Genomic DNA, 25,097 nt, shown 5'->3' with positions numbered 1-25,097 from the left:
TACAAAGAAATCAAGTTTTGTCTGATAACAAGGTTGTTCCAAGAACTATTTCTATTACAATTGGTATGATCAACATGTGAAAATGACGCTTTTGTATTTATGTTTCCTTTGCAAGGAACCTGCACAAACATTTTTGCTTCATAGAAGTATGGATAGAATTGAAAACTTGAAACTTTATGCCATTAGACAAAAATAAACTAGCTCTAAAATTAATATCAACCAGTCAACCAAATTATTGATCGTATTCATCAAATCGGAACAGTCTGTCTCATTCCGAGTTAAATTAATAATTGATTATTGAATAATATGGTAATTCAATTTGAATTCAACGACATGTTAAATCGGTATAACAAAAGTAGTCAACGAATCTTAAACTGAGGAAATATAGTAAATTATTTTCGGAATATGAATATGGAAATTCTGTAACATGAGTACTATAATAAATGAAGTATGTCATAAAGATCACAGTATAAATAAACATACCATGAAAAAACAATTCTACAAACAAAAAAAAATTCTTAACTACTTTTTCAGATCGTTTCTCTAAGCTTCATATTGTATATCGAGTAGTGCAGGTTAGTTATATTATTATCGGCGTTATATTATTAACTTTGTGCAAATAACAAAGTTATTGTTATTGTAACTTTTTATTTTAGACATTAAATACATTTATACGCAAATAACATGATAATATATGTAGAATTGCTAAATAAGAGTCATTTGACACATTTTCGAAAAATATCATTTGTCACACAATATCCAGATGATTTTGGGTTCAAAAGTATGCAGTGTTTCATTATGATTACTAAAATTGACATCATGAAACATAATATTAATATAGTTCGATCAATTGTTTCTAATTAATTCTGATATGTTTTATAAATGTGAAAATCTAGATAAACTTTTTAGTCACATATATATTTGTAATTTTGAGCTATATTTTGTATTTTATCTTGCATATTATTTTGTATATATATAAGTATATTATTACACAAAATTATCTATTTCCCATTTAAATGAATATTGTGCAACTTATATAAACTATTAAATAAATATTAATTGAAATCATGTGGCTGAAATTAATAGATAATTAATATAATTATCTATTTTATAATGATTCTGAAATGGAAATTTTTTTTCTTAAAGCAAATCAAAGCCTTTTTGTTAGCGTTTTAAAATATTTATTCGGTAAAAATTTATATATAAATGCAAACTATGAGTTTTTATTTTTGATCTCTCTATTTCGGTTTATATTGTTTTATCAGAAGAATGAAAAAAAAAATGCAAACTATACGTTCATTTAATTTAATTTATTTATTTATTGAAGTCAATTATTAAATAAAAGAGCTTTGATCCAGCTAAATAATTTCAAATGACTTTTTGGTCACTCGCTCTCTATATTGCAGTCTTGCACGGTGCAGAGGAATTGAACCAAAATGATCCAGGATCCGCAAAATTTAACTCAGGACTTACTTTCCTTGATCCCCAATGTTGTCAGCGAGATGCCTCCTGTTTCAGAGTCAGAGACTGATTGCTCCGTGACTCTGTTTTTGTACGACCCAACATGGCCTAAGAGTAGTGATGATGCCAAGATATCATGTACTGAGGAAAAAGAGACCTCGCTGATGAAGCTTAAGCTTCTCTCGAATGAAGGAAGAGAAGAGGAGGAGAAGTACGGCGTCTCGACAGAGTTAACTCTCTTCACCGATCCATGGACCATCAAGAAGAAACTGACTATAAGCGATCGTAGCCACCTAAACCGTCTTCTTCTAAATGCCAGAACCGTCGATAGCCACTTAGTGAGATATCTCCCTGAGGGTCACCGAAAGATGGTCCAAGAAGGCTCGGGGTTAACAGTCGACGTGTATGATCACGATACTGAGTCTACGCACCAGATGCTTCTAACGAAACTGACCAAGCGTGGATCCTATGTTCTCACCGGTGGATGGTTTCTTGATTTTGTCATCAGGAGGGGTTTGAAGAAGAAAGATGAGATTGGAATGTACTGGGATCGTTCGGATTCGAAGCTTCATTTCTGCGTGCTTTCTCGTGCGCCGTCTGGAGTCAGCTCAGGTTCTGTTCTTGCGGTGCCATCTCAGGCACCAACAGGAGTTAGCTCAGGGTCTGTCACAATAACATCCTACGCACCCCTTCTTGCAGATCCATAGAAACCTTACTGGGTCTGCTAGATTCTTCTTTCATATGTTGTTGTTTTTGTTTTCGTTGTTTCTGTTGTTCATGTTTGCTTTTGGTGGTTGCCTTGGTGTCAGAGTCGTAAACATATTCTCCTTTATTGCATCATTTGGTTTCTTATGCAAGTTATAAACAAAAGCATTGATTCAAGTTAAAGCGTCATAAACAAAGAAGTATATGAAAGAAAATTAGGATGAAAAACAAATAAATAACTCAACTATCCCACTTCCAACCGCTTCCTTTCACTGTCGAATTACAAAATGTAAAAGCTACAACATGCGACTAAAAACCCAAGAGATCACTTCAAGAACAAATCCAGAGCCTAGCAACTCATTTTATATAGACAGTGTCACTATGTCTAGGGGGTCTATCAGGAACCGTACCTGGTTTGGATCTTGACTCTTCATGTCTAGCCAGCTCTGGAGGCACCGCACTGTTGCTCTGAACAAGTATCTGCTTAAGATCATAAAACACATCAGTATCACAAAGAGTCAAGAACGTAGTAGCAACACCGCTTTTCCCAGCACGTCCTGTACGCCCGATACGATGCGTATACATCTGTATAGGTTTAGGCATGTCATAGTTTATGACATGAGACAAATCTTGAATATCAATTCCACGGCCTACAACATCCGTCGCAACGAGAACGTTGTACCTCTTTGCTCTGAACCCTTCCAAGCTGATTTCTCTTTGCTCTTGCGACTTCCCACCGTGCAAGGTCGTGACGCGGTACCCTGCCCTGTCCAGATTCTTAGCAATAGAGTGGCATTTTATCCTCGTGTTGACAAACACAAAGGCGGTTTTATCATCGCCGAGCTCATCGAGAAGTTTCTGCAGTCTGAAGAACTTGTCAGATTCTTTCATCACAATCACGTGCTGCGATATCAAACCCTCCGTGGCCTCTCCTGCTCCTGCAGTACCACCAATGGTGACAACAACAGGGTTCCTCAAGTACTTCCTAGCTAGCCGCTCCACACCAGGAGGCATTGTAGCACTGAACATATACGTGGTTCTGTAAACCTTCTTCTCCTCAAGCTCTTCTTCTTCCTTATCCGGTTTCAAGTTACTAGAAGGCATCGCGTCCAACACAGCTGCAACCTGAGGCTCGAAACCCATGTCTATCATCCGATCAGCCTCATCAAGAACCACGTAGTTGCACTGGTTCAGCACCACAAGCCGTCTCTCGAGGCAATCAATCAAACGACCGGGAGTAGCAATCACAATCTCGCACCCTTGTGCTAACTTCAACCCCTGTTCCTCAATAGACTGACCACCCACTAAACAAGTCACCCTAAACCCTAGAGAATCCGCAAACCTAACAGTTTCCTTCTCAATCTGCTGAGCAAGCTCACGAGCAGGCGCCATGACCACAGCATAAGGACCCTCGGTTTTACTCTCCTCGCTCATAGGCGGCAATCTAGATATGTAATCTAACATCGGCAAGACGAAAGCGTGAGTCTTTCCCGAACCAGTCTTTGCAACGCCGATGACGTCACGCTGTTGTAGACCTAGCGGTATAGCTGCCATTTGAATCGGCCTAGGTTCCTTGTAGCCGGCTCTCTCCACAGCTCTTAGAATCTCGGAGCTTAGCTTGCTCTCTCCCCAGCTCCTCATAGGAGGAGGAATCTTGGAGCCTTTGTAAGAGATGTCGAAGTCTTCTTTAAAGATGCGCCAGTCTCTTTCGGTCATCTCCTCTAGTCTCTTCTCCCTCCAATCAAACGCATCTTCTGGTCTCGTCTCTCTCTGGTGCTTGGTGGCTTGTTTTTTCTGCGCGAGGCGGTCCATGCCGGCGAGGAAGCCTCGGCCGAAGAGGAGCTGAGCTTCGTGAGGGTTTTGGTAGAGAGCGTTGGTGTCTCTTGAAGTGTCCTCTGTGTTTTCCCAGTCGAAGGAGAAACGGGACTTGGCGTTTGGTCTTGTGATGACTCTCTTCTTGCCTCCGACTCCGAGGTACTGCTCTTTGATGGCCTCGAGAGCCTTCTCACGCTCTCGAGCTATTGTCTTCTCAACACGCGCCGCCTTCTCTTCGCGAGATTTGGCTTCTTCTTCTTCTTCTCGCTCCTCCCGATCTCGGATTCGCCGGTCTCGCTCACGGCGGTTACGCTCACGATCCCTATCTCTATCCCTCCTCCCACTATATCTATCTCTATCTCCATCTAGGTCGCGATATAGGTCCCGGTCTGTACTGCGATCGACGGTTTGATCTTGGCTGCGTTTTAGGGCAAACTCTTCGCGCTGAGATTTGGTGAGGAAGACAGGTTTCTTAGCATTGAAGGAATCGAGTGAATTCGATCCGATGACTTCGATTATTGATCGCTTCATCGGTTCTCTGGTGAAGAATAAGAATCAGAGCTACTCTCTCTCTCTCTGCTGAAGAAGATGTTTATACAACAACCAAACCAACCCTCTTCTCCCCTTCTCTTGGAGTTGATATATATATATATTTTTTTTTGGGAATTCTTAATTCGTTTGATTTATTATACCGGGGATTTTAGGCCCAATAGTTTTCTTGGACTTTGTAAAGTAGTCACTATTTTCTCAGGTTGATTTTACCTTTACTATTTTTGGAAATAATTAACTTTTCCTTTTTCGTATACTTCTTTTCCAAGGTAAATAAAAATTAGTAGACAATTTTATAAAAGAAGACCTTTCACAACACAAAATTACTAAACCCTAAACTGAACTGCCGATGATGTCCTCCGCGGTAGAGCAATTACGCATAAAGAAGAAGAGGAGAAGGGTTGAGTCTCCTCCATCATCATGTAGTAGGTTAATGTCTTTGCCATATGACATGGTTCTAAACTGCTTGGCCCGCGTGTCGAGAACCGACCTAGCGGCTTTATGTCTGGTCTCAAAGAGCATCCGCTCGCTGGTGTCTTCCGCTGAGATGTACGAGACCCGATCTCGAATGGGTTTGAGGGAAGATTACATCTATGTATGCTTGGGAACTAATTTTGGCACAAACCCTCTGGGATGGTTCATCCTCAGAAAAGGAGGACAATGGAATAGGCTGATCCCGATCCCGATCCCTTCGTTCCCATCTCCTTGTTGGGATTGTGAAATCCCGTGTCCAACTCTATTTTATCTCATTAGTACGATATTGTCCACTTTGGGCCTTAATGACAAGCCCGCATGGATTTACTTTTGGTTTCCATCCCAAAAGGCCTCGTACTAATTAGAGTTGGACTTCTCTTTATATATTAGACTTTCCTTTGTCTAATATCCAATGTGGGACTTAGATTGACATCTCACATTCTCCCCCTCAAACTAAGAACCACAACTCATCTCTTGTGTGTTTCCTAATCACAGAGTTTTTCCTTTGAGAATGTTTTCCCACAACATCACAGGTTCCATGATCTTCTGACGTTTCTGCAACAGACCTTCTCTTTCTTCTTCTACCCGTTCTTACTTAAGGGTATTTTGGTCTTTCTTGCATCTCTTTGTCAAACCGCTCTGATACCAATTGTTGGGATTGTGAAATCCCGTGTCCAACTCTATTTATCCGATTAGTACGATATTGTCCACTTTGGGCCTTAATGACAAGCCCGCATGGATTTACTTTTGGTTTCCATCCCAAAAGGCCTCGTACTAATTAGAGTTGGACTTCTCTTTATATATTAGACTTTCCTTTGTCTAATATCCAATGTGGGACTTAGATTGACATCTCACACTCCTCGCAGAGCTACCTATGTCTCCATGGGATGTGGGATCTATGTAATTGGAGGAGAGATAGAAGCTGTGAAGACATCGTGTGTCTCGTTTCTGGATTGTCGGACTCACACGTGGAGCCAGCTCCCTTCCATGAGATTTGCTCGCTGTGAAGCCAATGCTGGGGTCTTAGACGGTAAGATATACGTCATGGGAGGCTGCGATACTGTATTCTCCGGCAACAATCCAGAGGTTTTCGATCCAAAGACGCAAACTTGGAGCAGAGTGTGTATACCTGATCCGGTGATGAACAGTAAAGTTGGCAAGCTGGTTGGGCCGCCGGATAATAATATTTCTATCAAATTTTGGACTGAAGAAGGTTTGTGGAATGATTTCTTTCTAAACGCAAAAGAGGATTGTTGTTGTGCAATAGACAGATTGTTATTCACTTGTGATTTTGACGGGAGAATCAAGTGGTGTGACCCTTTGAGTGGGGTGAGGAAAGGGAGCATGGAGTGGTACAAGGTGAACGGTTTGGAAGATCTTCTAGGGTTCCTCAAGTTTGACCTTAGCAAAGATACAATCTTTTTCGTTGGGGAGAGTGCGGATGTGTGGAACTGCCATATGCTCAAGCGTGGTTACACAGACGGCCTCCTAGGCTTAGTTCCGGGCTTCAAAATCAGCAAATCCGCTGGCAACATTGTCATCTTCTGGAGCGTGCTCCTCGGGGACAAGTTGCAGGTTTGGTGTGCTGAGATTTCACTTGAGAGGCGGCTGCGCCAGGATGATGGCCAGATTTGGGGGAACATCCAGTGCATTGATCATGTCTTCACTATGGACCCTGACCTCTATATTTTGTCTTCTATTAATGTTAGTCTTTGAACATACTTTTCTCTTTTATTAGCAGACTTAATTGGTAGATACTCTTTGTTTCTGTTAACTCTATCAAGTGTGTTTCTTCTTGTTCTTCTATTTCACGTAATCTTCATTAATGTGACATTATACTAGTTCCTTGAATTAGTGCTGTTAGTTTTTCGTTTGCTCTGACATTAACAGATCGCGCAATACAATTCTCTAGCTAGCAGGTTTGTACCATTGAAGACATGGATATAAATGATTTTTGTTTTGGTAAAATGTGAAGGTTGGATCGATATAAATGATTTGATTATTCAGAATGAAAATTTGCTTACCTTTGGTGGTGAAAACGGGGTTACAGCCACATTGAACTACGAGACAGTTTGTTTCTTCTTTGGTGTTACGATGAATGGTGCAGCAATGTTTAATGCCACAAAAGCAGATGAGATGACTAAAATTGCAACCTCTTGATTCTACAAGAATCTTTTTAGAGGTGAAAATGTTATAAAGGGAAGATGAAACTTTCACTTCCAGAGTTCTTCCACGGGGAATCTCCCACGTTCACTTCCATGTTTCATCTGTTGAACTGATGCAATGGCTCTCGCGTTGCTGAGAGCATTGTTGCTTCCTAGCTGTTTCTCCAACGCGTTCTCGACTCCTGCCATTTCTAGCTTCTAAAAATAATTTAATTATCATTTTCGATTATAAATTTTATTTAACTTTTTATTTAGTTAATTGGATTATATTTTAATAAGAATTTTTCTTTTTTAAAAAAGAATATATATATATATATATTGCATATTTCCCGACGAAACATTTCGTAAGGAAAAAGTGTCGAAATTCATCAAAAATTTCTCTTAGACAAGATTCGTGAGAAATTACGGATAAGAGGTCGTCGTAAATTAATTTCCTGAGGAACAAAAATTTATCGGGAATCAATGAAGAAAGGAAGCTTTGAAGCTCATAGCAAATTGAAAAGGTGGCAGAAATAAATGAGTACTGTACTACAAAAGGCCCCACGCAGAACACAGAATTAACGTTGATCGTTGCTGTCACGTGGAGAGGTTAAGGTTCCCCTGCCACTTCTCTTATGTATTGTCTATTTCTTTTTTTTTTTTGAACTTAACTCTATTTCAAAAGTTAGTTTTTAAGAAAACTGAAGCACATAATTTTATAAATCTATTCAACACGTGGTTTATTCTATCACATTGTTCAATGTTATTTACACATGAATGCTTAGTTTAATAAAATATAGACTTCATGCATGCATATTTCTTGTCAATAAAAAAGCAGAAGATTACAGTTTTACAAACTTGTAAACGTAAGAAACAAAAAAGAAATCTGTGGTCAACTTGATTAGCCTAAACTGTATAAGATAACTCTGATCATCCAACTAGACTCCAGACTTGAAGAGTTAGTTCTATCTCTACAGATATTACAAAAATAGAGTTATATAGTAGTAGCATAAATACTGCATACTAATCCATCATACTAGTTTAAATAAGGAAGAATATATGGAAAAAGAAGAGAAGAAGAATGAGATGCTAAACAAAAAGATGCAATCAAAATTGACAGGCAGTACAATAATGTGTAGTAGTGTGACAGCTGAGTTGTCTACTACCCATTTTCGACGTTAATGTTTTGACCCTTTTATCTCTTATATTCGAAAATGTCTCAACCTAATAATTTAATCAAGACACCAGAAAGCAGAAAATAAACTTAGTAAGAAACATATTTTCTTCCTTATTATTATGAGTGTTATTCTCATTTTTCATTAAATTGATAGGCTTCCCACATGCAGAATATTACTTTTTCACAACCATTTCAGTTATATTTTATCTTCATATCTAGATTTCTTCTCATAATGAGATGAATTGTGTGGACATAGTTAAGATCATGTCATGTGAAATGCATTTCAGACTTTAACTTTACCCCCAGGTTATTTAGACAAGTTGCTTGATTAATTCGTCTTTATATATGTTTTTTTTTTTTTTTTTTGAACAACTTTCGTCTTTATATATGTATAACCTATGATGATATTGTCTAGTAGAAAGGTTTTTTTTTCGTACAATGTTGTCTAGTAGGAGGGTACTCCTTTTTTGTAGTAAAAAGGTACTCCAATCACTTGTTTTGTGTTTATTGCTCTCTGTACATGGTAACTCTCTCCAATGGTTGATTACAAACCATGAAACCAAAACAAAACAAAGCCTTGTGCTGTTTTGATCGTTCAGTTTCGCTAGCATGTCTTCATTTTACATATTACTAGTTGAAAAGTGAATACGTTCAAGATTGGACCATTCTTATATATGTAGTTCTGGTTTCGTGGCCCCTAGGCTAACTTGATTATCGACATTATCATCTACACCAGACGAAATTAAATTGGAAATTTAATGTAGCAGTGGCCCTATGCCATAAATCAGAAGAACCTCCCTTTGTACCCAAGTTTCTTTTACGACACCAAGCATCATCAGTATGATATAATAGAAAATTAATCGTCGGCTACCACACTATTTACGAATAAATCCAGGTGACTTTTTAAATTATGTGTAGCTCATATATACAGGTTATATTTTTCAGTTATCTTTTGGTCAAACATTCTTTTTTTTGGTCAAACATTTATTTTCAGTTATCAAATATTCATTGTAGAAACATTAAATCAAAAGGAATTGGACATGGAATATGATTCATAAGAAAGCAATGAGCTATGTGTAGTCAGTTTTCTACTTCGAATATCAACTTCTTCACTGAAAAAAGTCATTTCACATTGTAAAACTTAAGTTTAATAACTGCTAAACCTTGCTTTCGAATCAACATTAGCGCATATTCTACACATATATTTTCTGTACACATACAGTATTTACACTATGCCACCTAATTATATAGTAGATACATAATCTGAATTATGGATGGTTGTAACGTGTAAATATAAATAAATAAATAAACTTCTCTGTGGTCTAGTGGTTTCTTTCAAAAAAAAAATGCATACCAAAAATAATATTACTACAGAAAGGTGTTTAAAATATTAGTACTAGTTAGAAAGTGTGGCTTATACATAAATGTTTAAATGAGTAAAGGTTAAGTTTTATAAAATGTAAAATCAGACAACGTAACAACAAACTTCTTATCACTCGAGAAATGTGAATCCATGTTTTTTTTTCGTTCTCTTTCTAGGGTTTTTTTGTCGAAAAATAAATACAGTAATAATAGAGCACTAAAGCTTGATCGTACTTTATTTTACACAACATGCTAGTACATGAAGAGAAACAAATAAAAAAATAATGAGTGAATTTTGTGGTCCAACAACTTAAGCACCTTAAGATCCTTCCCCACTTCTGTTTTGAGGGTCCTTCTCTTCCAACGTTTACTTTCACATCTTCTCCTCTTGTTATATCATTCATGTGAGAGAAAGAGCGAGAGAAAGAGAGTAATACTTTGAAGATGAGTGTGAGAAGAAACAACGCAGACGGAAAGAGGAGTTTAAGAGAAATGAGTGAGGAAGAGGAAGAAGACGAGGATACATTTGAAGAAGAAGACAACGGAGGAGAACAGGAACAAGAAGAGGCTATAGAGAAGAAGCAGAAAGGCAGAGCTACAAGTAGTAGCACTAGTAGTGGAGTTTCTTGTCAGGTCGAGCGATGCACTGCGGATATGAGCAGAGCCAAACAGTACCACAAACGACACAAAGTCTGCGAGTTTCATGCCAAAGCTCCTGCTGTTCGGATCTCTGGTGGTTACCAACGCTTCTGCCAACAATGTAGCAGGTAACATCTCTCTCTCTCTCTCTCTCTCTCTCTCTCTCTCTCTCTCTCTCTCTCTCTCTCTCTCTCTCTCTCTCTCTCTCTCTCTCTCTCTCTCTCTCTCTCTCTCTCTCTCTCTCTCTCTCTCTCTCTCTTATCAAATATCTTCACCTCGTTGCGACAGCCACCAAAAACAAGAAAAAGAAACATTTAACTTTGGTTTTACAAGGTTTCACGAGCTGCGTGAGTTTGATGAAGCCAAGCGGAGTTGCAGGAGACGCTTAGCTGGACACAATGAGAGAAGGCGGAAGAGCACAAATGAATAAAACGGCCGTGATTCTGAATGTTAATGAAACAGGCTTTGCTTGCTCTCTTCTGTCACTCTCTTTAATTAAGCTCCTTGTAATCTTATGTGCCTCTCTCTCTCTCTGTTTCTCAATAATGTATGCAATCAAAAGCTATCTGCTAAACCTAAGACATTAATAAATGCATTGAGACCAAGTAAATGCTTGAAGGTGAACATGTGTAAGAAAATGTATTCAATCAACTTTTTTATTAATAATGTGGGAGAAACTTTTGATTCTTGACATCTGTATTCTGTTACAAGAAAGCTCATCAAATATATATTAGATTCTAAAACTAATCTTAGTCAGGTTTGATTCCCAATAAGAACTCCCAAGCAACGATTGATGCTGCATTAGCAGGAGGGAATGCTCTCAATATGGTTAGACGCAAACCTGCATAGCATCCCTTAAGTCCAGCCCTCTTGTGAATCTGCATAGGCGCCAAAATAGTATTTTATTTAGTATCATTGAATGTTTAGATTCAAAGGAGACAAGGAAAAATCAAAAGAGCTTACAGACTGATCTCAACACTTTCAAAGGGTTTTTCTAGGTAGCTTAGTCTGGATAATGGTTTTTTTTCTTTTTCTTTTTTGGTCGATGATAATGGTTTTTTTTTCTTTTTTGCTATATCAAGAGGGGAAACAGCTGACTAGCACTGTATCATAGAAACAGTAGCAAGATGATTCCAATAGCAACAATTTTTTTATGACAGGAGTTCATGCAAACACTACAAGAGAGATTCTTACAGCTATGCCTCCAAGACCACCGGTGAGAACTACTATCCCCATGTCAACCAAAGTAACCATGTAATCAGCTTAGAACACTCTAATCTCGAGTGGATTTTCAGCACACTATATTCCGCTAACAATGCTGCTGAACCACCGCGAAATATACCTGTTACCTGAAAGACATCCCCATCAAACCTAAATGCTTGATTCGATGTATAGCCCTCTTAGCAATGACAATCAAAGAGGACTGTTGTATCTACAGAAAGTGGGGAGGTAAAGAATATGTGCCTTGGATCTGCATTCTACACTGTAGAAAACAAATGTCCTAAAACTCCCAAGGAAACCATCAAAGATATTAACTAAAACATGTTACAAAAACAGAGGTTTCACATTAACTAGCTCTGTTGGACATGATACAAAGCTAATAACAGCTCCACCAAACATAGCAGATGGGACAATGGTTTCTAGTCCGTGGCCCATCATCTCGTCAAGTTACCTTAATAAAACAATGCAAAAAATAAAATCTGGAAGATGCAAAAAGAAAATAAAAGAATTCAGTGAAAAGATCAGCTGGTCTGCGATTTATACCCGCAGGAAGAGCTTAGCCTGGGAGTATATTCCGAACATCAATGAACTTTCAAAGGCCATTCCAAAAAACTACTAATGTTGCTGCTCCTCTATAGAGTCCTTTGACCTAAATGTGATTACAGTGGATCTTGTAAGTTCCCATCGACACTGAAAAAATACAGTCTTTCGATATGTTTGCTAGGTGCTAAAGTGAAGAAGGAAAGAGATGAGAATAGTGCAGAGAGAAACATACTCCTTCAGATTCAGGATTCTTGAAGCACAATGCAGACCGTTTTTGTATCTGAGCCCTTGCACATCTGTGTTATGTTTCTGAAGTTTTACCTGAAAGAAGAAACAAAAGACACGCCAGCCCTAAAGAACAAGCTTCACCTCTTAAAAGGGAAATAAAAGAACATGAGTGATGCTAAAGAAATGATTTTTATACCCTCAAAGCTCATAAGCAACAAACCCAAGTATAGAAGAATGCTCATTGAGCTTGGGTTATGAGCCAAGTACAGCCAACACGAGATGTTCTTATTATCAAAAAAACAATATATATATATATGTAACAATCAACACACAAGTGACATATATATAGATATATATATATATATCGATGCATACTACTTTGAATTGAAACACACATAACCCCACTTGGTAATATATACAGTTGTGAAGAAGTAAAAACAAAGTCACAAAGTCGAAACTGGGATTGAGAATTGAGTACCTTGATGGTATCGAAAGGGTGGCCGACGGCGACTGTGGCGAGACAAAGCCATCTTTCCGGCGACGTATTCCTTGTAAAACCCTAAACCCTCTCCCATCGTCGTCTTCCTCCTCTTTCTTTCCCACCACGCCACCGACCAAAAAGAAGCCTTCTCTTGAATTTCATTAAAGAAACAGAATCAAGTTGTTTATTAATAACGACAACCATAGATACACAGAGCCGTCTTAGCTCAGTGGTAGAGCGCGTGACTTTTAATCCCGTGGCCGTGGGTTCGATCCCCACAGACGGCGTCTTGTTTTTTTTCCCTTGCGAAATAGACCTTTTTAGTACAGAAAAGTGCATAATTATTTACAAGTAGGATATTATTTCTTCGCTCGAACACAAAGTAGATTATACTTTGAATCCTGGATGTTACAACTTAGCCACTCGGGATGATAACACATCAAACATGGTGCAAAAACACTTTAAGCAGCAATATGTATTTATATTATTTTTTCGATATTCGTACACAACCTTAAACTTTAGGATTATATATTTATATATGAGCATGAATATAAATTCAATTTGTTGAACCGCCTAGAACTCATATATATGAGTAAAAGATGTTATCGTAGTTTTGGTTTATATGTTCAGCAAGATATGGTATCATTTCATAATTTCACAAGATGAAGTGATGCCAAATCATTTTGCTAACTAAACTTCAGGAGGAAGTTATGAATCCTGATTGGATATGCTTATGATCGTGTTCATTACGAAACATTCACAGCGTGTTCATTACGAATCTTCTTAATTATCCTCTTAGTGATGATATACTGTTATGTTGTGACTTGTGAGTTCTGAGCAAAATATGAAGCTCAAGAGTATCGCAAAGTTTCATTGGGATTGAGATCGTTACTACGGACGTGAAGAGCCGAAATCTGCAGTGCCAATGATTTGCATCAAAGCCAAGGCATCAACATTTCACCGAGTACTATTTTATAAGTGTTACTTTTTTTTTTGAATAAAATGTTAAATTTGATTCTTATAAGTGTTATTTTTCCCATACCATATACAATATATATTTAATGTCCACTACACAGTCATGCAAGCACTATCATAATTGCTTGTTCATTCATCTAACCATATGTTTAATTAGGTTTTCTATAAATGAGTTCATGGTAGATACCCACATCATTTTGTTATATCTCATTAACATTCACATATAGATGGAGTGTGTATGTATACGGTTTGAATCTTCTTAACCTCATTGATTGACAAGTTTTTTTTTTGCCTAAATTATTGATTGACCAGTTATAAACAATAACTAGATTTTGACCCGCACGCCCGTGCGGGTGTTATTTTGTTATAAAATTTGTTGCTGTTTGTCTTTAATGTTAATAATAGAGTTAGGCAAAAAACCCGAATCCAAAAAATCGAACCGATCCAAAAAGAAGTACCGAACCGGAACCAAAATTAATTAAATACCCAAATTATTCAAAATGTCGGTATTTAGAGAACTAAAACAGAATCCAATCTGAATCAAAGTATTTCAGATATCCAAATATGTTTGAAATAGATTTATATGCTTATATATATATATATATATATATATTATTTTTAGATTTAATGTATAAAACATCTAGAATATATATGGTACTTTTAAATTGGTTTAAATAATTGAAATATATTTAAATAGTCAAATCTAAATATCTAAAATATTTAAAGAATACTCAAAACACCAAAATTACTCAAAAATAATTATTGATTATCTATCTAAATATTTAAATCAAACCAATTTATATTTTAAGTTTAGGTATTTTGACATATGTTATTCAAATTTATATGTAATATATTATTTTTTATAGATTATGAGAAATTAAAAGTATATAATGAATTTTAAAAAATAATTTAAATAGGTTATCCGAACATCGAACGAACCCACAAATATCTGAATCGAATCCGAACCAAAATTTAGAAATATCTGAATGGTACTAAAATCTTTGACTCCGAAAACCTAAAACCCAAAATCCAAACAGACCAAAACCGAACCCGAATGGGCACCAGAACGCACACTCATAATTCACAATCTATTTTTCTTTAAAACCAAGCAAACATATAATTAATATTATTTACATATACTATCATATAAATAATCACATATATTATATTATAAAGTTTAATGTGAAATATAAAATTATAATTAAGTTGGTATAAAATTGGACTTTGTATTGTATTTTTCTTATATATATTGAAAACATTTTTAATAATGGTTATTGGGAAATATTTTAGTAAAAATAATTTTTTGAATATTATATGAGAAAATCTATTATATTATGAGAAACTATTTATTATGTCAACTTTAAAATATACGAAAACGAACCAATCTAATTATCCAAAATATCATTTGTCTCAAATAATCATAAAACAAAATATAAACTTTAGATATAAATTTCAAATCAAAATAATAATTTAAAGTTGATTTATATCAAAAAATTGATTCACAATATACATATAAGAAAAATACTGCTATCTATGTTTCCAAACTAACATATATCATTTTATACTGCTACTAATGTTTGCAAACAAACTTTTTTTAAATTGTTATTTATGTTTCTAAACAAACCTATTTTTTTTTTAAAAATACTATTAAAGTTTCAAACAAATATCATTTTAAAATTGTTATCTATGTTTTCAAATAAATTTAATTTGTAATTCAGTTTTAATAATGTAGATAGATATTAGAAATCTGATAAATTTCATTTGAGATTCCAACACATAATATGGTCCAAAACATATTCAATATCTATAAATTTTACACCACAGTGACTGTTCGATTTTTTTTTTTCCAGAAAGGGAGATTTCTTTAAAAAAAGAACTATGCCTACATCGATATCTCCTGTAAATTATGGTAGTTCAAATATGGTTAAAACTATTAATGTAGTTATTTACTGGATCTTTTCTTAATCGATTGACTACTTTTAAGGAAAATATTGTTAAGATTAATGTTATACTAAACAATTACAAAAATACATTTAATGAAGAAAATAATAATAGTTTTAAATTCAGTGCATAAGTTGGTATATATTAGACTGAAGTAAGGATTATTTTCTAATTGTACTTCAGTTTTAATAGATTAGATTTTGATTTGAAATTTTATATCTAAAGTTTATATTTTGTTTTATGATTATTTGAGACAAATGATATTTTGGATAATTAGATTAGTTCGTTTTCATATATTTTAAAATTGACATAAATAGATAGTTTCTCATAATATAATAGATTTCTAATTTTTCTTTATAACATAAATAAATTCATTTTTTTAATATACTGCTATCTATGTTTCCAAACTAACATTATATCATTTTTATTACTGCTACTAATGTTTGCAAACAAACTTTTTAAAAATTGTTATTTATGTTTCTAAACAAACCTATTTTTAAAAAAAAAAATTACTATTAAAGTTTTCAAACAAATATCATTTAAAATTGTTATCTATGTGTTTCAAATAAATTTAATTTGTAATTCAGTTTTAATAATGTAGATAGATATTAGAAATCTGATAAAATTTCATTTGAGATTCCAACACATAATATGGTCCAAAACATATATTCAATATCTATAAAATTTTACACCACAGTGACTGTTCGATTTTTTTTTTCAAGAAAGGGAGATTTCTTTAAAAGAACTATGCCTACATCGATATCTCCTGTAAATTATGGTAGTTCAAATATGGTTAAAACTATTAAATGTAGTTATTTACTGGATCTTTTCTTAATCGATTGACTACTTTTAAGGAAAATCTTGTTAAGATTAATGTTATACTAAACAATTACAAAAATGCATTTAATGAAGAAAATAATAATATTTTTAAATTCAGTGGCATAAGTTGGTAAATATTAGACTTTGTACTTCAGTTTTAATAGATTAGATTAATCACTATCGAAATTGATTGTCACACTAACTATGATTAAACTTTTTCGGTATAATAATGATATGAGACCCACTAGTTAACCATAGTTGAGTTATATTTCATCTTTTAGTTGAATCATTCGAAGCTAAAAGTTAAATATATCTATTATGAAACAGTAGAAACATTAAAAGAGACAAGAGGACGCATTACCACCGTTAAAAACCAACCCAGATGGTGGAAATCAAACGGTCACTAACAACAACAAACAAAGAAAAAAAGGTTGCGAATGCAGCCATAAACTGAAAATAAACACGTGGCTAATGGAAACAGGATATACTACATCACCGGCATGTCACTCCTCCCTCTCGGTCTCGGCTCAACGGTGCTGGCTCCTAGTATCGTCGCTGTACAACCTGCGAAGCACAACGGTTAAGACATCTTAGATCTGATCTGAACTGTCCGGGCAACGACAACAAAACTCTAGATATTTATAACAAAGTTATTGTACCAGTCGTAGACGGTGGGAGCGTTTGGGTGAGAGGGCTTGTCGAAAAGGTTAGTGCCCATTCCTCTGGTGGCGATGTTACTTCCTGGATGAAACACACTCCTCCACACGTTCTCTTTACGTGCCGATCCTGGCGTCGTTGGAGTTCCAGGACTCCCAGCCACCGCAGGCGGAGCCTTGCTGCTGCTCCCTTCTCCTACACCTTTTCATGATCACATAATTAACTTTTAATTAAATAATATATATATGCAAAAGACTGCATACAAAGGTTCAGAACTGACTGGTTAATTACCAAAAGCATACATATGCAGGCATGAATATATTTGTATACCTTTGATGTCAATGGGTTGGGCGTTGATCTTGTTGCGGAGGCGGCCAAGGCCATGCTCCGGCTTAGGTCCAGCTACAGTTTCATCCCACATCTTGTTTTTCTTTTGTTGATTAGTAGTGAAGGATGTCAAGTGTGATGTGCAGAGTGAGGCTTCTTCATCTCATTTATAGAGAAATATCTTAATTTTCACCCCATAAAATATCTACAGAAAAAATAATAATAATTGGCAATTCACTGGACAAATATCAAAAGATTTTTTGTATTTGCATAAAGTAGACTTTATTTAGCAAGACCATATTGTCTGAACAAAATAATGTTAACCTAAGTACTAATAACATATTAATTTTCAATATACCACCCAAGGCAATGGATTTGCAATTTCTCAAATCTTATTTTCCCTTTCCTATTTCTTGCATAAGTTCTTTCAGCTCTTTTGTTTTACCAACTAATTCTCATTCATGTCCTTATCTAATTAATTAAACCAAATAATATTTTTCTTACTACTTCAGCACTTTTAACCCATTTTTTCCTAGTAAAGTAGCTTTTGCAGTAGTAGCATATACTTCTCTAAGGATTTGTTTGTTTGCAAATTGTAACTTTCCAGTGCGTCAAATCTAGAATTAAACACACACTATCCTTGGAATTAGGGTCTCGGATTCTATTTAAAATTGTGTAGTCCATAAAACGTATACAACCTTAACTTAAAACACTAACGTTGTAAATGACGGGAGTGAGCAATGAGATAGGACTGGAAATATATAAAAATGCGACAAATGGACAGAGATGGAGATATGGATAAGAACGAATGAGTCATGAAGTAGGACCCTTGGACCAAAGTATTCTAAGGCTTTGTGGAAAAGTATTCTAGGGAACAGCAAATGTGAAAAGTACTATATAAACGATAACGGAGAGATGCGTAGATGTGGAATGAAAATGAACAGAGGCCCACAAAGATAATCAACACCGTACCTCAACATCACTAATAACTATATAATATATAAGCCCATCTCTATAAGGCTATAATCAATGAAAATAACCCATTATCTTTCTACGGTAATGCGCTGTTTCTAAGCATTAACCAAGAGCTTTGATGAGTTCTACAAATGTATACACATCTCCAGTTCCAACCCTCTTCCTCTATTGGTAAAGGAAAGAAAAGAGATCCAAGAAATTAGCTGCCAAAGTCCTAACTAAGAAAAAGAAGGATGACATAATTTACAAGAATATCGTTCATTAGTTTGCCCTCATGCCACCACGTAAGGTGGCGTTTGATTTGATGATACCTTAGGGCTTAGGTTTACCATACTTTTCAACATATCCCTGCAAATGAACAGAGGTACTGTCAGACTAATGCAAGACTCTACTACTTTAAGTTTTTTACCTGCTTGAAGTGTATAAGAAAGAGATTCACCTCCACAAGCTTCACAATCTTGGTAGCAGACATACTAAGATACTGATCAACGGATGCTGAGTCAGTCGGCACCTGATGGGACTGGACAGCAGCGCTGACTATCTTTTCAGAAGCTCTTTTAACTACCATGTTATGCACTTCTTTGGTAAGACGGCCCTCACGCCACAAAGGTTTCACCATGTCTTTGATGGTTTCCACAACTGCAGTCCGGAACTGTCTCATTGCTTTGGTCCCTGCGTCTGACCTCACTTCACCATCTCTCTCATCTGATTTCAACAACTTTTGATGTGAAGAGCCGTCACTTCTACGCCAAGATCCGTGCCCTGAAGGTCTGCTTCGTTTTAAAACAACAGCTCTATTCTCTGCTGCCGCTGAAGAAGAAACTTCTTTGCTTGGTGTTGTTTCATCATTTTGATCAACAACAGAAGTGGCCACCCCTTCCACTGCTTCCATATTCTTCCTCGTTACAGTTTCTTGGTATTGAGTTTGACTGCATGAGCTGTTTTTATCATCGTCATTGCAATCCCGTGCTTGGCGACCACTACCAGAATCACCATCTTTCTCCTGGCCAGCTTTTCTCTCCGCATCTCTCCCTTTACTTGACGATGGAGCAGTAAGAGATCTGTCTTGTGGAATCTCTAAATCCGGGAAAGGATCGTAGAGGGCATCAGACGAGGGAAGTATATAAGGTGGAATCGTGAAAGATGGTCGAAAAGGTTCAGAAGGTTCCCAATCATTTGAAGAAACCTTCTTCTGGTTGCTAGTCCTGTGGTCTTGAACGGATGAAACAGATACGGCTTGCACCATCGGTAGTGATCCAGAACCATTTATATCACTCCTGTTTTCAAAACTCCCCAAGTTAGAAGCATCATACTGATTCATAGGAGCAGAACTGAACAATGATCCTGTCCAGGCTGGTCCAGAAGATCCCACGTCTGTTTGTCTATAAGAAGTGATAGAAGAAGATCCATGTTCTTGAACAAAGCTGCTTCTCACTGGGAAGGAGGAACTGATACTATTAGCAAATACAGGCCTGTTCTCTCTGAAAACAGCACCACCGTTTTGTAGACTCCCTCTTCCAATGTTCCCCAGTGAAGGCCTCTCGTTCGTGAAAGGGAAAACTCTCTGACCACCTGATGGATTCACCAAAGAATATAATCCCAAAAAAATCATATTCCCAAAACATTAAAAAAAAAAATCAATTACAAATCGTTAATTAAGCACAAGAATGATATGCGTGTAGATTCTCTCTCCTTCAACACCAATTCATCCTCAAAAACAGAGTCACCTCAATTTCAATTTTTCATGAACTTTGAACTACACGAAATCGACGACAACGACGTGTGAAACAATCACGAGAGGATAAACACTACTAACCGTTCTGTGAAACGGAAGCTTCGAGTGGTTTAGCGAGCAGCAATCCAGAGTCTCCGGCAATCGTATGCTGAACCTGTACTGGGACGACGTCGTCGTCAATGTCCATATCGGAATCAGACATCTCGTAGGTTTTTGAGTAGCACGTTTACCGGGCGAGCGTTGCTGCGGCGTGCGTGATCGGGGGTGGGGAGGGGAAACAAGCTCTCAGGCGAGTCGAGGGATACGTGTTTGATATCGGGAGACAAAATCGGCGATACAAATACCTTACTGTTTTTTATTTTATGGGCCTTCCCAAAATCTAAAAGCCCATACGAGGTTCTCTTATCTTATCTGTGTTAATTACTAGTGATCCTCAAATATATTATAATAATTAATCGATATTTTATTTTGAAATTTATATGTATGACTTATTATACATAATTTTTTATATATATATGAAATTAGATAAATAATATAAAATCATTTTAACTATTATTATTTGGATTTATTGGATTACATCCTCTCCAATTTAACCATAATGTATTTTTGTTCTAACCAATTAAAATTTTGATTAATTTTTTATTTAGTTTAGATTAGTTTTGTTGTTGTCTTAAATTTGTAAATGTATTTTAGTGAATTTATGTATCTATACTATTATTTGGGAAGTAAATTTTCGCAACGGAGCTCTCACGTTAAAAGTTAGAGTGGTTAATATCTATACTACCCTTAATGAATAATTTATATATACTCTTTGTTATTATTATTTAATTATTAAATTTATAAAGGCGTGGCAAAATTTTCTATATAATTTGATTATATGATTATATGATTTGGTTGATCTCAACATACGTTTGTTTCTATCTTTATTGGTTATAATTATCCTAATTTTCATTGGACTTATCTTCCTGGATAAAACAAACCGCTTAACCAAGCTTGTATATATATGCGTAAGTAAGTCTCACGTCCTCCAAAGCTTCTTTTTAATATCTAAATAATCACCTTCTTACTTGGTGCAAAACATGTCCTATACGTAAGAAGGCATTTGCTTTAATGTTTATTGATGATATTAAACCATGGAACAATATTTATAAATTGAAGGTGCAGGTTATGAAATTGTGGAAGATGTGAAGATCAAAAAAGTTGTCTCCATTGAGATGGTTCTTGAAGATTCAACTGTGAGTAAAGTACAATACTATTTTGATGATTTCTATTTTTAGTTTATGTATGATTATCTAACTTTTTCAATTGTAGGGAACAAGGATACATGCATCCATTGATGAATATTTGATACAAATATACGAAGGAAAGGTGTCTGAGGGTGTTGCTTTTTTTATAAGCTATTTTACACTTGTGAATTATACTTTAGTTCTTTTTAAATAGATTGGTTTTTCTGACGGTTTGATACTAATGTTTTGTGGTAACAGAACCTTCCATACTGTTAGAAGAAATTTTACTAATTTACTTTTTCTGAGAAACATTTTACTAATTTACTATTAGTTTATTCTTTGCAGTTTTGTCTAATGTAGTATAATGTGCAGCTTTTCATCATTCAGGAAGACATCAAGTCCAAGAACTACTGGAGATAAAATAGAAAAAAAATATGTGGTTTCTGCAGTTTCTATCGCTTTCGTTGATTTACTTATAATGTTGGTAGATCATTTACCTCTTTTAATCATTTAATTATTAAATTTATTATCTTTGAAATCCTATGACACTACAGTTGATACGATTGGTAGAAAACTCCAAGCTTTTGCTAATGCTCAAACATTAAATCGTTCATATCAATGGATCTCGTGTTGGATGTTTTTGTGGTACTTTTATGGCTTTGCATTTATCTTTCCATAGAAAATAATATTTATTTTTATAAGAATAAAACAATACTTTTTTCAAGAAAAATGAAGCGATACTTTTGTTTCTATAGACCAACTAACTCCAGCAGATGACTTCAAAATACTTTGTAATTTATAAACAACTCTATGTACAATTAATCATTGCTTGGTTTCTTAACATTGTATACTTTTTCGAGTACATGATAAAAAATTTATCATTATGTTCTTCAAAACAAAAATGCACGTCAAATATTCTCAAAATCATTGTGCCCGCGTACGCGGGCTGGACAACTAGTAATTTAGTATACAATATGTTGATCTGAGAATCAAATGGAAAATAAATTAAAGTGATGATCAATTCAAAGATACATAAATAAATTATAGCAATAATATTTTGAAATCTTATGCAGAAATATAATTTTTTATAAGTAAAGAAATTGTAACAATTGATTAAAACTTTATTTTCATGTATTAATATTTTTGAGTTTCATTATTTATATGGTAAAATAATTAAATATTTTTCTAAATAATATTATATTATTATTCTATCTAAAATTTTAATTTGGATATAAGAGTTTGTATTGGTCCAGTTATTTCATTTTATGAGTAGACAAAGTTAGATATTCTTTCAAATTGAAATATAAATATTTTTATTCTAGTTATCCCACATACATCATCCATTTCACATTAAGAATGGTTTTATTTTTGGCAATTTCCCTTCATTATAAGTGTTATTTTATATCCTTTCTTTTGCAAAAAAAAAATATGTATTAAATAAAAATAAAACAGAAACTTAATCATTTAAAAAAATTCATATGTAAAAAACTTTAAGTGACAATTATAATAAAACAGAGGAAGTATTAAAGTTTTCACATCTGATAAAGTCTCAAATATATCGAAACTTGGAAGATATTCTAAAGAAGATAAAGCATTGAAAACATAAGCCATTAAAAGCAGAACGTGGCTCATTTAAGGCTGGTTATTTTGCTGCCAATCACGAAGTTCTTTCGTAAGTTTTTATCCTGACATAAATTATAAAATTTTCATGCAGAAGCCGATGATCAAGCAATATAGTATATTGGATTTGGGACTTTGAAAGAACGATCAGCTATAGCAAAGCCTTGCAGGTCGCTCCATTGATCACCAGTATTACCATGGAGTTTGTAGCCTTTCTTAACCATTATTGATCGCTGCTCTGATTTGTACTTTACAGCTTCTTTACCTTGATCTTCGTGACCTCTACATTAATCACATTAAAAAAATCCATTACTATATCTGTTCCTAAAAGAAAAGAATATTTTTTTGAATATTCAGTATATTGAGAATATAATGAATGTTTACAATTAAATTTAGGAATAATTTGTAAACTACTCTATTTAAGATTGAAAATTTGAAAAATACACTGTCATAACAATATTTTGCAAACTACACTTATTTATATGTTATACGACTTTTTTGTCCGTATTTAAATTTTTATTTTTTTAATAATATATACTCAAAATATTTGTATTATAATTATTTTGAGATAATTCTACGAATATTGAAATATTTATAGCTTTATTTCTAAAACATATCTTTTATAAAGATTATTCACGAAACTTTTATCGTATTTTTTATTAAACGTTTTAGAATATACAATAATATATTATTTGAGTTTTGAGAGATTTAGAAGAGTAACTCTTACTTTTGATGGAATATGAAAACTGCGATGATCATACAATGTATTTAGGAGTAAATTATAACAAAAAAATCATCAAACTCCAAAATTACGTATCAACGAGATTGTGTCTTTTTTACTCAGATATAACAAAAAATACATCGATTAAAAAGGTAATAAATTAAAATAAAATAGTAGCAATCATTTATATTTATTTTTTCCATTTTCATTAACTTTTTATTAAAGTACTGAAATTATTACTCTTAATTAGGTTAATCTAGTCACTTCACTTATAAATAAGTGTAGTTTTCAAAAAAATAAAATATGGTTTAGTTTTCAAATTATATTCTCATCTGATAGAATTTACCCATATTTTACCTTAAAGTTATTTTACTTTTACTAAACATTTTCTAATAATTATCAAAATAATATTTAACTAATTTAAATAATTTTAACAAATTCATTTTTATAAATTTACAACTTATTAATATTAATTACTAAACGTATTTTAAATATTTTGAAAAAATATTTTACAACAAAAAATAAATATAGAAAATTTATCATTTTAGGAACAGAATCATTATAGGAACAGAATGAATGATTAGTTGTTTTCCTCATGAGACCTGTTTCCTAAGTCTACGCGGTGGTAAACATTTTTTTTTATACTTGTAGAGATTTTAAAACCCCTTGTACTCTTTTTTAACAGCCAAGTATTGTTTATAGTAGTAAGCTTTACTCCTTTTTTTTTGAAAAAGTAGTAAGCTTTACTCTTCCTAACATATAATTTTCAAATCAATAGTGACCCTTTTAGCAAAAAAATCAATAGTGACCCAAGTTCTCTTTTTGTTTTAGATGTTATATTACGACATGAGTCCAAGATCGATCAACACATAGATTTTGTCTGGTAATGACAGTGTTGATTGATTTGAAAATTTACCGTTATATATAGGAAAGTCATGGACCTAGTTTTCAAAGAGAAATATTTTTGTTTTTTTTTTTTTTTGGATCAAAAAAGAGAAATATTTTGGTATAACTTATACCTCAGGAGAAGATGTTCCCAACCAGAATAACCGGCGTCCCGGAGATTTTTCTCGGTAATACTCCTCTGGGCTTCGTCTCGGCCAGTTAGCAGAATGATAGTGAAACCAAGTTCTTGAGACCTTTGTACAGTTTCAAGCTCGCATCAAAACCTGGAGCTGCACCTTGTACAACCCATTCATTGAATTTCTTCGAGTTGTACGGCTCAGACCTAACTCCACAAGAAACATATCAATAGGTATGATAGAAAAAAATAATGCAATTAAAATAGCAAGAAATCTTAAA

At 34.5% G+C, this 25,097-nt stretch overlaps 6 protein-coding genes, 1 long non-coding RNA gene, 1 other non-coding gene and 1 pseudogene across 9 annotated transcripts; 4 read left to right on the top strand and 5 right to left on the bottom strand.

The window, feature by feature from the left end:
* Nucleotides 1-1,273: 1,273 nt before the first annotated feature.
* On the bottom strand, nt 1,274-4,605 carry LOC108847695 (DEAD-box ATP-dependent RNA helicase 21-like). The gene is made up of 2 exons (XM_018621016.2): nt 2,577-4,605; nt 1,274-2,309 (listed from the first exon to the last, which is right to left on the bottom strand). The coding sequence occupies exons 1-2, from the start codon at nt 4,510-4,512 to the stop codon at nt 2,299-2,301; spliced, it is 1,947 nt and encodes a 648-aa protein (XP_018476518.1). The 5' UTR covers nt 4,513-4,605; the 3' UTR covers nt 1,274-2,298.
* On the top strand, nt 1,503-2,168 carry LOC108847699 (B3 domain-containing protein At2g33720-like). Its single transcript, XM_018621020.2, has one exon. The coding sequence runs from the start codon at nt 1,503-1,505 to the stop codon at nt 2,166-2,168; it is 666 nt and encodes a 221-aa protein (XP_018476522.2).
* Nucleotides 4,606-4,867: 262 nt separating the features above from the next.
* On the top strand, nt 4,868-6,778 carry LOC108831130 (F-box/kelch-repeat protein At4g39560-like; the record flags this gene model as incomplete). Its single annotated transcript, XM_057006398.1, has 2 exons — nt 4,868-5,231; nt 5,861-6,778. Coding segments are annotated over 2 exons (1,224 nt in total), but the record flags the coding sequence as incomplete, so codon positions are not given.
* Nucleotides 6,779-9,981: 3,203 nt separating this feature from the next.
* On the top strand, nt 9,982-10,931 carry LOC130509128 (squamosa promoter-binding-like protein 3). Of its 2 annotated transcripts, none has more exons than XM_057004785.1 (2): nt 9,982-10,454; nt 10,615-10,931. In XM_057004785.1, exons 1-2 carry the CDS (start codon nt 10,132-10,134, stop codon nt 10,754-10,756), a joined length of 465 nt encoding a protein of 154 aa, XP_056860765.1. In that variant the 5' UTR covers nt 9,982-10,131; the 3' UTR covers nt 10,757-10,931. The 2 variants fall into 2 exon arrangements, with proteins under 2 accessions (XP_056860765.1, XP_056860766.1); XM_057004786.1 differs by having other exon boundaries at nt 10,015-10,454; nt 10,660-10,931.
* Nucleotides 10,932-11,078: 147 nt separating this feature from the next.
* On the bottom strand, nt 11,079-13,535 carry LOC130509129 (uncharacterized). The gene is made up of 4 exons (XR_008943284.1): nt 12,797-13,535; nt 12,323-12,411; nt 11,521-12,196; nt 11,079-11,204 (listed from the first exon to the last, which is right to left on the bottom strand). It is a non-coding gene; the product is annotated as an uncharacterized LOC130509129 (long non-coding RNA).
* TRNAK-UUU (transfer RNA lysine (anticodon UUU)) lies at nt 13,015-13,086 on the top strand. Its single transcript has one exon. It is a non-coding gene; the product is annotated as a tRNA-Lys (tRNA).
* Nucleotides 13,536-16,823: 3,288 nt separating the features above from the next.
* Nucleotides 16,824-17,678, bottom strand: LOC108844574 (dormancy-associated protein homolog 1). Its single transcript, XM_018617853.2, has 3 exons — nt 17,522-17,678; nt 17,194-17,392; nt 16,824-17,098 (listed from the first exon to the last, which is right to left on the bottom strand). The coding sequence occupies exons 1-3, from the start codon at nt 17,610-17,612 to the stop codon at nt 17,062-17,064; spliced, it is 327 nt and encodes a 108-aa protein (XP_018473355.2). The 5' UTR covers nt 17,613-17,678; the 3' UTR covers nt 16,824-17,061.
* A 685-nt stretch (nt 17,679-18,363) lies between these two features.
* On the bottom strand, nt 18,364-20,628 carry LOC130509742 (protein FRIGIDA-ESSENTIAL 1-like). The gene is made up of 3 exons (XM_057005923.1): nt 20,310-20,628; nt 18,933-20,065; nt 18,364-18,841 (listed from the first exon to the last, which is right to left on the bottom strand). The coding sequence occupies exons 1-3, from the start codon at nt 20,428-20,430 to the stop codon at nt 18,806-18,808; spliced, it is 1,290 nt and encodes a 429-aa protein (XP_056861903.1). The 5' UTR covers nt 20,431-20,628; the 3' UTR covers nt 18,364-18,805.
* A 2,296-nt stretch (nt 20,629-22,924) lies between these two features.
* Nucleotides 22,925-25,097, bottom strand: part of LOC130510053 (acid phosphatase 1-like) — a 2,476-nt pseudogene continuing 303 nt past the window's right edge.

Source organism: Raphanus sativus, chromosome 3, assembly GCF_000801105.2.
Source record: "Raphanus sativus cultivar WK10039 chromosome 3, ASM80110v3, whole genome shotgun sequence".
Taxonomy (NCBI): domain Eukaryota; kingdom Viridiplantae; phylum Streptophyta; class Magnoliopsida; order Brassicales; family Brassicaceae; genus Raphanus; species Raphanus sativus.
This window is presented reverse-complemented; position numbering and strand designations above follow the sequence as displayed.

Bases quoted from the DNA above. Each gene is read 5' to 3' on its own strand.
- LOC108847699 (XM_018621020.2), top strand. From the start codon at position 1,503: ATGCCTCCTGTTTCAGAGTCAGAGACTGATTGCTCCGTGACTCTGTTT.
- LOC108847695 (XM_018621016.2), bottom strand. From the start codon at position 4,512: ATGAAGCGATCAATAATCGAAGTCATCGGATCGAATTCACTCGATTCC.
- LOC130509128 (XM_057004785.1), top strand. From the start codon at position 10,132: ATGAGTGTGAGAAGAAACAACGCAGACGGAAAGAGGAGTTTAAGAGAA. The intron at 10,455-10,614 runs GTAACATCTCTC...TCGTTGCGACAG, and splicing joins TTCTGCCAACAATGTAGCAG to CCACCAAAAACAAGAAAAAG.
- LOC108844574 (XM_018617853.2), bottom strand. From the start codon at position 17,612: ATGTGGGATGAAACTGTAGCTGGACCTAAGCCGGAGCATGGCCTTGGC. The intron at 17,393-17,521 runs GTATACAAATAT...GATCATGAAAAG, and splicing joins CCAACCCATTGACATCAAAG to GTGTAGGAGAAGGGAGCAGC. The intron at 17,099-17,193 runs GTACAATAACTT...TGTGCTTCGCAG, and splicing joins GCTCCCACCGTCTACGACTG to GTTGTACAGCGACGATACTA.
- LOC130509742 (XM_057005923.1), bottom strand. From the start codon at position 20,430: ATGTCTGATTCCGATATGGACATTGACGACGACGTCGTCCCAGTACAG. The intron at 20,066-20,309 runs GTTAGTAGTGTT...TGAATCCATCAG, and splicing joins AGCTTCCGTTTCACAGAACG to GTGGTCAGAGAGTTTTCCCT. The intron at 18,842-18,932 runs GTGAATCTCTTT...GTTCATTTGCAG, and splicing joins AGATTGTGAAGCTTGTGGAG to GGATATGTTGAAAAGTATGG.